The 12,678-nt window shown below is 37.5% G+C and overlaps 1 protein-coding gene across 1 annotated transcript in view; it reads right to left on the reverse strand.

Annotated features, from left to right (window-relative positions):
- The window catches only part of ITGA1 (integrin subunit alpha 1), a 164,563-nt gene that overhangs the window by 25,524 nt on the left and 126,361 nt on the right, over window positions 1–12,678 (reverse strand). The window contains exons 13-17 of the mRNA XM_053590825.1: window positions 11,465–11,608; window positions 10,100–10,357; window positions 7,722–7,852; window positions 4,369–4,535; window positions 1,417–1,553 (exon numbers count right to left, since the gene is read on the reverse strand). Coding sequence (XP_053446800.1) covers window positions 1,417–1,553; window positions 4,369–4,535; window positions 7,722–7,852; window positions 10,100–10,357; window positions 11,465–11,608 — 837 coding nt within the window. The remainder of the gene's footprint in view (window positions 1–1,416; window positions 1,554–4,368; window positions 4,536–7,721; window positions 7,853–10,099; window positions 10,358–11,464; window positions 11,609–12,678) is intronic.

Consider the following 12,678-nt stretch of genomic DNA (forward strand, 5'->3'; position numbering starts at 1 on the left):
ACCATTTTGCCAAAGTCACTCAGAATGTGAGAAACTTGGCATAAAAATTGCACCCTGGCTGACTCCAGGACAAATGTTACAGTGCTCATTTTAAAATTCAAAAGAATTTTGGAAATTTTGAAACTAGCTCATTCCTTTTCAACACCAGTGCATAGACCCAGCTCAGGTGCTGGATTTGTGGACAAACACAGACTGTAGTGATTTTTAACAGGCAAGGCCATATCTGGTTTTATACCCATTTAAAGTTTATTCAAGTTCTACCTACTAAATATTCAGTTGTTATGAACCAAATTGGAGAAGCAACTCCCGTGTTATTTTTCAGATCATAGACTGAGCTGAGTGTTGATAAAATAAGTTTATTTTGATCTGCAGCCTGGGGGATATTGAGATGACAATGATTAAGGAAGAATAAGTGTGGCACACCAGGATGCACATTTTCTGTCACTTCCTTGCCCTTCACTATTAATACAATTTAGAAATTATGGAATATAAATACATCCAGAACACAGAAACAAGGCAGAGGTGGGAAAACCGGCCTGCTTTCTTTAAAACTCCAAGATCATATTCAAGTCTCTAATCTTAATCTGTTACTAAAACCAATGCTCCTTATTACCGTCATTCTGCTTTTAAAAATTTTTATTACTGTCATGTACATTTAAAAAAATCCTTAAGAAACTCTTGGAATACTCCCCACACGCACAGTGCCCTAACAAATACATGAATCATGATTCAAACCTGTTTACCAGCCATCTCTAGAAATTAAGAATCTGCTTTCCAAGCCTCCTCCATCTACTAAAATAAAAGAGAAACTGCACTGTAGTGGAAATCCTACAGATGATAGGAAATACCAGATGTTTTCCCTTCAATCTAAAGTCAAAGATAAAGATATATAGGTAAGTGGATCCCAGAAATTTCAGCACCCAACAGTTTTCCCTTAAAGCACAGAATTGCTCATCATCCACATTTGATAAGCAAGGTCCACAGAAGTCAAGTGATATATACCATGTTGAAAGAATAAATGAACAACATGAGTAAGTGATTAAAGTATCTAGTCATCTGGGACACTGTGCCTTTTACTATAATATTATTTCATAATATATGGATCTCTGACCACACACCTAGGGAGAACAAAAGATAGTTTTATGAAATATATTTGAAAATATATTTGAAATATATTTGAAAAGAGTGAGCAAACTATTGGAAAGAGGAAAAGTGAGATTTTTACTCAGTTCTGCTTGAAACGAACTCTATATTTCTAATAAATGATCAGACCATAAAAAAAAGAATGAGCAAACTAAAGTTTGCTTTATTATGTGGACTTTGAAATAAAACTAAGAATTTGATTGACTTAAAATAAGACATGTCTTCTATGGTCCTGACGTGGAGTAAGGCAGCTATGATATATGATTTACTTGCCAACATGTAGAAGGAGTGCTTAGTGCATTCCGATTCTCGAACTGTGATATTTCTTTGAATCCTTCTCTCTTGAGTTCCAGAGAAAAAACTTCGTGATATCTGTCTTAGTGAATCTAGGGTGACACGGTACTGCAAATCTATAAAAAAAAAATTGGTGGAAATGTTCATTTGGGGTAATTTTCATATTGCCCAGATTATTAAATTACCATTATGGAAAAATCTCTTTAGCACTCAATCAAAAATTTTCCATTATTCAGCATCTCTTTATTACTGTAGTTTACTGATATGAATGGTCACCAAAGATAACCTTGAAGATATCTACAGAACTGCCCTTTCTGAGTTCACTATGCTTTTAGTGTTCAATTACACTTATTTATAATTCATAGACACACACACACACACATCCACACATACACACACACAGCATCTAATTTTCTGACATCTGTGTTTCACTTTCATTAATTTTTTTTTTTTTTTTTTTTTAGTTTAGAAATTTTGGAACCCTCCTTGGAATATTGATTATGTTATATTTCAATAGAGACAAAAATATACATTAATGACATTTTTTTTTTTTTGAGACAGAGTCTCACTGTGTCGCCCTCAGTAGAGTGCTATGGAGTCATAGCTCACAGTAACCTCAAACTCCTGAGCTTAAGCGATTCTCTTGCCTCAGCTTGCCAAATAGCTGGGACTACAGGCACCTGCCACAACGCCCAGCTATTTTTTGTTGTAGTTATCACTGTTGTTTGGCAGGTCCCGGCTGCGTTTGAACCCGCCAGCTCTGGTGTATGTGGCTGGCGCGCTAGTGGCTGAGCTACAGGTGCCGAGCCACATTAATGACATTTTCACCTATTTTATAAAAAGATTGTGTTCAAAGCACTATTAAGCTCAATAAAATAAACATACACAATAAAGAAAACAAGCAAAATCTTACACTTTCTACAAAGGCTACAATCTTCTTTACTCAATCACTTAGTTCCTATGCAAAAATAAGACTGAGATAACGTCGCATATGAAAACTAGATTGTGGGTGAATACTGGGGGAGTTAGGATTATGGAAATAGAGTTAGACTGATATAATAATGAAATGATTACATGAAGAGTTTTGTGATCAGGGTTAAGTATGCAGGATAATGGGAGAGGACATGAGCCTCCACAAATTACATTTTATACTGGGGACTTCATGAGACAGCTTGGCACAAACATCAAATGACTTCGGAGAAAAAAGCCTGTAAGGGCCTGGCTGGGGCCAGAAGGGACCCCAGGAAAAGGTCTGTAAGGGCCTGGCTAGGACATGAGAGGGCTTGGGAAGCCATTTTAGGACAATATGCACAGCTGACTCATTGAACAAGAGAGACTATTATTTATGGGTGAGATAAGAAGGTTCAGCTTTGTTCCCCCAGCTCCTGAGATGAGTTGTAGGGAGTCAACTAATCTGCCCTGCAGGAGCAAAGAGGATTAACTGGGTGGCCTCAAGTTCCAAATCCTTGATCCCTTTTCCTTTGTCTTATGTAATCCTGTTAGTGATTGATAAACATCTTAATAAGTAAAAGTAATGAAAATAGCTAAAGGGTAATTGGGTGGATAATGGAGAATTAGGGCCTGAGAAACCACAAGAGTGACCTATGTTGTTGTGACAAACACTCATTAGCTGATCAAGAAAAAGTGATAAAAAGGGAGTGCATCCAGAGTTGGAGGTCAGAGTTCAAAGTCTTCCCTGTCATCGTCCAGCACCGGGGAGACTCACGGGTGTGTGGGGACTGGCTCCCTACACTAGATGATTATTTTGTGCTCCTATACCTCATTACCTTCTAGTTAGGCAACTATTTTCGAGCTTATATGTTGATATATGCAGCAAATCAAGAGAAATAGATTTTAAGGATGAATGGTTTTTCTCATTCTATTCAGGCAGTCCCCGGATTGTGAAGGAGATAGGTTCAGTAAGTTAAATAGGTGCTTAAGTTAAATGTGTGTGGAAGTTGGTACAGGTCCATTTACCTATTACCTGTAATCGCCTCTGTTCATATAAGTGCAAGTTGTACATCAGTAGGGTGTTCATAACTCAGGGACTGCCTGTATTTGGTTGCAGAGTAAATCACTCTTATGTATCCAATGGCCTTCAGAGCTTTGACTCCAGCCTATTTACATCATAAAAAACCGCCTCAGAAAGCAGAGAGCATCAGGAGGAGGGGGTGCCCAGTGACTTCACGCACCGAGAACGTGCACACAGAACAAGTCTGACTCCCAAAGACCAGTGTTGCCTGGTCAGTGGAGCAAAGGGGTCTCGGGAACGTGGGGGCTGCCAAGTGTTCAGGTGCCCTGCGACACCAGTCCTCCCCAGGAGGGAGCAAGAAAAGGGAGAGAAGACGGTGAAAAGCCCAGGAAGGAAAATTAGGCTCTTTTAGAGCTCAATTTCCAAACTGGACCTGGAACATATACGCACATACACACATACAGTGCCCCAAACTGTATACACATTTTAAGAGGTGTTACCAGTGCATTATTTTTTGTATCACTATTCAAGTGTACCTAGATAAGCTACACACATCCATTTTTACCTGCAATTTGCACACTTTTTGGAAATGATTGATTTTACTTCCAAAACAATCTCTTAAAATGGATAACATTTTTGGGCATCCCATATATATATACCTTATAATTTTTTTTAAGCACACAATTGTTCACAGTAAATAGGAGAGCCAGAGGGGAACTACAGAACATTGAGGCCATTGCACACAAGCATGTAATTTCTGCTTCAGAATTTATAGGGTTCCATAACCTATTCCTTCCTCATCAGATTTTTTTTCCAAGGTTCAACATGTTCATGGGACCAAATGGAATGTGCACTCACCATGGTCAGATGAAATACAATATCCATTGGGGATTTCTTCAAGTAGGAGCAAATACATTGTTCTCTGCCCCAAAATAATTTGCTATAATTATTATGCTTACCAGCTTCATAGATTGTGTCTTCTTTAGATTTTAATTTCACATCAAAACACACGGTAGCCTTTATGCATACTGTTTCTTTTCCTTCCATAAGGCAGTTTTTCTTCTGAATATTCACTTTATTGGGTTCAAACTTCATGGTCACTTTAACTACAGCCACATCTCGGGACCTACAAACACATAAACAGTGGGATTATTAACTCATGTTTTTCATTTAAGTAATGTCATTGGCTTTGGGTTGCCGTGTGAGAGCAGGGAAGGGGACTCCCCTCTGTGTGTAGTATGGTCTCTCAGAACTCCATTTCTTTACTGAAGCTTTGGTACAGGAGAGACTGTATTTGTATATAAATGACATCCAAATTCTTCTGGAACTATCTGAGGCTTTTGATTAAAAGACCAAAGATCTAGTTTTGCCTGTAATGGAAAAAGATGGGACCAAGGTGAGACCTCAGAACCAAAACTATACTTTGGGGGGGATCTCTGAGTTTGTTCCCAATTTGGAAAGGTCCAGAGGCCCCTGGGCAACTTGTGGGCCCTGCTGGCTGTCACCTGGACTACAACGCTTAGTTCTTGTAGGGGAGGACAAGCAGAGTAATATTTTAGGCACTGTGGTAGGGCTGCATGTCATTTCTTTTAAATGTTAAATTAACTTCAATAATAAGAAATACTATTTCCTTTGTTTTATATGTGAGACAACTGAGGGTCTGGGAGGTTCAACATTTTACCCAAGATCCAAAGCTGTTAAGTGAGAAACCTGGGACTTAACTTGAAAGTCTTCAACTTCAAAGCTCAGTGGTTTCCTCTACTCCAGAATTAGAGCAGATCTGAGGCAGGAAAAATGTGGATATACGGAGGCTGTGGCCATTGCTTAGACTCGAGTCAGAATAGTTGTTGAATACACTTAAATGAACTTGTGACCAGAACTGGACTTTTTTATGGTTAGGTATCTTATGAATACTGAAGTCTCTGTGTATGCATTTTTAAAAATGATGGTTTTCTCTCTTTTTTTTTTTTTTGCAGTTTTTGGAGGGGGCTGCATTTGAACCTGCCACCTCCAGCCTATGGGGCTGGTGCCCTACTCCTTTGAGCCACAGGTGCCGCCCTTGATGGTTTTCTTTTAAAACTGTTTACTCATAGAAAACATGAAAACCATAGAAATGCATTAAGAAAACACAAATAACTTGTAACTCCAGAGCTAAACAATAATTATCACTAACACTCAACTCCAGTGCTCAGTAATAATTATCATTAACACTCAGTACATTTTGTGTTTTTTACTTTATAGAAGAATATATAAGAGGTTATATCCTATACACATATACACAGACACATATATGCTTACATATTTTAAAATTTTATAAATGAACAGTTTTCCAACATTTATACTTTCTAAGAACATTATTTTTAATGTCAATAGACTGAATCAGATACCATAATATATATCATCAATTCCCTCTTTTTGGTTATTTAGCTTAAGCTCTTTTTTAAAAAATAGATTAACATACAGTCTTATGATGACTTTAATGTTCATACATCTTTAATCATATTTCTAGATTATGTCTTTACATTTTTAGGTGGTAAATTCCTTATTAAAATGTATGAACATTTGAAGGCTTTTGGATACTTATTGACAGATATCATCTGATGAGTTGTAACCAGCACACCCTTTCATCTGCAGCAAATGAGCACGTCTAGTTTCCTGCTTAGTAATACGGACTTTCCAGCCGGCCTTGCCCTCTCCTCACACATCCTCTGTGCCCTAACCACATCCCTGCAGAGGCCACGGCTCAGTCCAGTCCACCTGACAGGGCTCTGTACCGGCTCCTGAATGTCTTTGCGCATCACCTGCCGTCGGTCCTCTCTCTCAGTCTTTGCTGCAGGACTGCAATTCTTGGTCTTCATGTCTCAGTGCCCTAGTTTGGTCCATTCTGCTATCATTAGACACTGGGTTATGACAGGGACCCGACAGTCATTTTGGACCCTCAATGATACAGCCTTGACTCTGGGCAGGAGAGGCCATGATATGTTTTCAAAGCTTTGTAAAGAAGCTCTTGAAAAAAAACTGGATCACAAAAACTGCCCTTAAAATATATTCTTTGAATGAAAGAGGGTAGATACAATAAACACAGCATTTGTGAACTAAGGGCAGCATAACAAGTTAATTCAGGATTTACAGTTCAACAAAAAATGAAACATCAGCCTTTGTTCCTGACACCAATGGTGTCTAGTTTTGAGTTTTGGCTTTGGGTGAACTCTCCCCAAAGTCACAGCCATTCTGCTGCCCAACATTCTCCTTCATCTTTGCCATCTTTTCCCTCTACTGTACAGCTGAATTTTTTTAACACCATCATTATCATATGTGCACAATTCAGTGTGTAATTTTTATTTGACCATTTGTTCTTAAGCATCCTCTTAAATTATGGCAAAGTCATCTATCATTACCTCCTTATTTTTACCTTTCTTTTCTTTCACACATTATTACTCTTCTAGATAAGTTTTTAGGTAAAAGACCATTGAGGTATGTTTCCATTTCACTTACCTCGAACCAATGAATTAATTTGGAAGAAATAATATGTGGACTTTTCATCATGGCATGGCATAAATATACATTTTTAAAAATGAAATCCTTCCCTTATGTTTCTTCATGAAGTTTGTAATGTTTTTCAAAATTATCATGTAGATTTCTCATTAAGTTGATTCTTGGCATATTTAATAATTGTTTTTTCAAATTGAACTCTTTTTTAAAATGAATATTTTTAGTTGGTTAAAGCTATGGTTATTAACGATTATTTTTAAATAACTATTAATATATAAAACATTATTGATTATCTGACCATTGGCTTGGATTTTACAATTAATTAAAAGGATTCAGGCATTTTGAGAATGCAGATATTTCAATGGCTGAGCAAAGATATTATTGAAGATGTCTCTGTGCCAATAATATAAACATAGTCAGACAATGGTGCACAATTGTCTTTATGTATTAGGTAAATGAACAAAAAGTCTATTATCTCTAAGAAGCTTGTAAGCAACTCAAAGTTCACAATATTTTCTTGTTTATATACGCCTCCTATAAGAACTTTTCCTTTCCTGTACCTTACCCTAAACAGAATACTAATGTTAGAGTTAAGCACATTATAGATACTCCAAATTAAGAGTTCATTCAACTTTTTCCTTTAATATAGCTTGTTTGTTCCTAAAATTTATTGACTCTTATAGCTTTCTCAGGTGAATAACTTGTACCTGTATGACAGAGCAAAAAGAAAATAGATACTTGGTAAGACACAAGTTCCAATCTCGCTCAGCTGTGCAGCTATCTGAACTACAGATTAATTGGCTGTTATTAAAATACATACCAGAAGAGGGCAGCACCTCCAAGGCCCCCGATAGTCACATCAGTCAGACCATCACCATTTAAATCCATTTCCCCATGGATAGACTGGCCAAAAAATTTCAGGGTCTCACCATCCCCACCTGATGGAATACGCTGTGAAAATCCCAATGAAGATTTTTATGTCAGAAAGGTCTATTCAAAATAGTTTCAAATAAATCTGAAAATTTAGATTGGTTAACAAAAAATCAAAATTAAAGATCTCTTGGGAACTTGCCCAAGAGGCCCTTCATGTGGAGATGAGAGGAAATGCACGGATATTCCCAAAGGATATTGTTCTATTTATAATACCGACAAAATCATTTTAGGTTTACTGACACCAGAGGGACAGGGAAAAGTATGTAACGTCATCTTGTCTAATCCTCAAGGGAAACATTATGAGTAATTGGCTCTGCTTTCTAGTTCCTGTTCAATCCCATTACGCAGAGATATTTAAAGACACTGGAAAACTTGAAGACATATCACACCAGCAAGTTGAGGGTGGTGGAAGATTGTCCTAGGGTCAGCTGGGGGCGGGTTATTGAATTTTGTGGCTGGATATAAATAACACATTCCATTAAATACATTTCCCAACACGCAATCGTCTTTACTGTCTGTCAAAATGGTTCTGAAAGTTGAGGGCACAGCAGACTCAGGTCTACCCATATGTATTCACAATGTTGGGAAGACACAAATGAGGTTCTTGAATACTGATGTGTGCACATTACCATACATAATGTATTTGACATTTGTACTTCCCGATTTAGCTTTGGTTCAAGCTGATGTGGTTGTAATGGAAGTGGAGGACAAGGACTGACAGACTTTCCCTAAACCTAGGGTTTTCTCATCCTCTTTTTTTCCACTTAAATAACATAAAATAAGCCTAATAGGGCAAACCAAGTGGAAACATTTTTCATGTTTTAACATGTGTGGCTCCTCTGGAAGTATTTCCACATTTTCTTAGCAAACAAGTCAGGAAATGTCAGCCGCCTTGGGTGGGAGGAGTTGATTCAGGTTGATTCTGGCTCATCTCATACATAACACCGCCTCTGGTTCCCATGGAAACAAATGAGCACATCCTCACCTTTTCCTTGGAAAAACATTTTGCCAGTAATTAAACCCATCCAGCTCTAATATTTTCATTGTCGAAAGTTGCATTTTAATTTATCACCTTTTTACAAAATAAAGTGATTATGACAATCTATTCTATGTATTAATGGATAAAATATCTTTCTTTTTCTACTTCAAATGCTACCCCATCAAATTTGCAGGATTGATGGTGCAAATTTACAGGAGTAAAGTGGGAACACATAAGGAAGAACGGCCTTCCTGCCTCTCCTGATAAGCCCTGGTGGTTAATACAGCATATCTCTAGTTAAGTAAATAATGCTATACAGATTTTTAACAGAAAAAAATCAATCATTTATCAAACGAATAGAAGCATTGCTATTGAAGTAAGCTCTCTGTTCACTATTAATACCATTATGACCTAATGGAAAATGAAGCACAGCTGTGTAATACATGAATGGATTTTGAGAACTCTGTCAAGTAGAGGACCAAAGAAAACACCCAAACAGAGAGAGAAAGAATTAAAGTTCTGATTTCTTTTATATTATACAAGCTGGAAATAGTGAATCCTATTTTATTTAGAAGTAGTTGAGTAATGCCTAACCAACTATGCTTACTTAAAAACAGACAGTGACATTAGAACTCTTTTAAATTCTCCTACTTTTATAGTGCATTAAACATTTCCTGTAAATTGTTATTTTTCTCATGTAGGAAAAAATGACATTTATGGATTATAGCTGTGAACTGACAACCATTTGGAACCAGAACATAAATCCCCTGCATGTTAAGCTGAATTATTCATATGTTTTTCCAAGAAGGAAAAATTGTGAGAAAATTATAAACCTTCAGAAATCCTAATTCGTTTGATGAAAACATAGCAATTTGATTCACAAACATAAACTTAAAACCATTTTATTATAACAGCACGGCACTGAACATAAAACCAAAACTTCCAATTTCTTTATTGACTAAATCATGGAATTATTGTTGTCTTATTCATAAAGAGGTACCCTGCTTTTCAGGTTCAGAGACACTATAGATGTTACACAGCATTGGTACAAAGTGCTATTTTGGTGTTTTGTCATTTCAAAAGCTGGAGATATGGCAAATAACAGAAAAGAAACTAGATGAAATTATAAAATACAAAGTAATTCCTCTACAAAGAACTTAGAAAAGAATTAAATCTAGGTTCCCCGTGGAGTCAGAAGAAAGAAATGACTTCTCATGAAGTGAGACAGGTAGTGCCTGGCATTGAACCTGCGTATCCCAGAAGGCACCCACAGCTTAGCCCCTTACCTGTGCATACTCTTTCTTTATAGTCTTGCCGCTTCCGTGATAAATGTACACAGCTCCCCCGTGATCATCCTCCAGAGGAGCTCCTATCACGATGTCATTAAATCCATCAAGATTGAGGTCTTTTACAGCAGCAATGGCTGTTCCAAAACGAGCCCCGCATGGCTCATTTTTGTTTTCTTTTGCGCATGAATTGTGCTTCAGAGATGAGCAGCAGGTCTGCTTAATGGGTTCCAGGCTCATCTGATATTCAAACCTTGTCTGCAGAGAAGATGAACAGGACACTTACAGATTTCCATCACCACTACAGCAGAGTAGAATTTTCAAAGTGCATACTAAATCAGTGCTATTAAAAACCATTTGTACATCAATAGTAAAATTTGTAAAGTTTCATTAAAAAGTGTGTGTCTGAGAGCAAAGTTAGCAATTCCAAAGAATAGATTGTAGAGATGTGGGAAAAGAGAGATATCGGGGATGTTTTTAATGCAGTTGAGAGAGTATATAATTCATACCCTCTTTGTAAAGCCAAACAAGTGAATATTTCAATACTCAATTTGAGCCTCTGTCTCTTCTTCACCCAATATTGTGTAAAGAGAGAATTTACCCTGCTTGAAAGTGAACTTCGTCTAACACTGCCTAGAGGGGAGGGAAAAATAAGAGTAATGACAGAAAGTATTAGCAAAGGGGGACATGAATATACTTTCTTGAAAAAGGGGAAAACAACACAAGACAAAAAAGTGTTGATAACACGAAGCCAAAAAATGATTGGAAGAAAGATACACAAGTCACAATTTAAAATAATTAATATGGGAGGGACTCGAAGAATTTAAAAAACCTACTTGGATAAATATTGGCATTGCAAACTCTTCTAATAAAGAAATCAAGAATTATTTCACTTAACAAGTGCTTTCTGAAGTCAGGAATGGAAGATAAAGTCTCACTCCAGCCTGGTGAAGTATTCCAAAACCCACAGTGGTTCCCTAAAGCATCTGGTGTCAGTGCCTTGAAACTCACTATTTCTCTCCAGCCTCCAACCCACTTCGACTGCTTATCCACCTGCAGGCCAGAACTCACGGAAGGTTGTGCTGTGGGTTTAACGTAATTTAATGAGATTTATATTTATCTTCTTTATCCTACATAGTTTCTGCTAAAAATAGTTCACATTTCCAAGCAGAAAATATCTACGGGTCAGAACTACTGTATTAAAATTCTAAACGTGCATTTAGAAACAGGGGTTGGGGGGATTGGACGAGCCTGAAGCTACTTTGCTCATTTTTCCAGGTGAGTGAAAAATTGGAATAACATTATTTCAAATTGAAGGGAAAGAAAAGATTTTCCAAGATTTCTACCAAACTCAGATCCGTTTACCTGGTTCAAAGCATACACATACACTTTTCCTTGTTCCTCTTTCTCTGTCCCCATGTACATGGGAGCCCCGACTAGAAGAAGGTCAGTATTAGAATCTTTATCGATGTCAATTGTTGTTAAAATACTGCCAAAGTAGGAACCAATCTGGGACACAAAACAAAATGGGAACAATTCTCAGGGAAGCGAGAATGCACATTTCTCTCACTCTTAGCAATAACAATCTATTTTTTTTTTTTGTAGAGATAGAGTTTCACTTTATGGCCCTCGATAGAGTGCCGTGGCATCACACAGCTCACAGCAACCTCCAACTCTGGGCTTAAGCGATTCTCTTGCCTCAGCCTCCCGAGTAGCTGGGACTACAGGCGCCCGCCACAACACCCGGCTATTTTTTTGTTGCAGTTTGGCCGGGGCCGGGTTTGAACCCGCCACCCTCGATATATGGGGCCGGTGCCCTACCGACTGAGCCACAGGTGCCGCCCAGCAATAACAATCTAGAAGAGCATTGAGTTTCAGTCGGCAAAGGAGATGAAAGCGAGAGAGTGACGCGGCCTGCTAGTTCTTTATTGGGTGAGCAGCTCTTGTGCGTTTCATAACTTGAGAGTAACGAAGATAATCCACTTTAGATTTCACTCTTACCTCCCTTGTCTTTCTCCCAAACTCAGGAAAGATCAGTGATATTATAACAATTTTTGAGGAAAGAAAACGAGATAGACAATAGAAGGCATTCTGAAATGGTTTCATGTATGTTTAAATACAGTAATATGAAAATAAGAAATAAATACATGATAAGGAGCTAACCTATCGTATAATACTGGTATGGCATATTTCACCTTATTGTCTTAGAAGATTGTCTGTTCCACAAAGGGCAAAGTCTTGTCCCAGCAGCTAAAGGAGATAGAAAAATATGGAAGAATTGCAGGGGACCATTCCCCTGAAGCAATATATTTCTAGTTTAAACATAATGATCTGCTTTAGGGAAAAGCTGGGAACTTATATTTATACTTCTTTATGTAAATGCGTAAGTTGTCTTTTCAAATCCTGAGACACACAGGTGTGTTTAATATTTGATGCTCTTAATAATTCTCTCATGAAAGCTCCCTGCATTGGCTTCTATTATTTTATTTTTGCTCTTCTTTTTCTGCCTTGCGTGGTAAACTACTCTTTTTTAAAAATATTTGATGACCCCTTTAATCTCATCTATCCTTTAAATTTTG

This window comes from Nycticebus coucang, chromosome 1 (assembly GCF_027406575.1).
Source record: "Nycticebus coucang isolate mNycCou1 chromosome 1, mNycCou1.pri, whole genome shotgun sequence".
Lineage (NCBI taxonomy): Eukaryota > Metazoa > Chordata > Mammalia > Primates > Lorisidae > Nycticebus > Nycticebus coucang.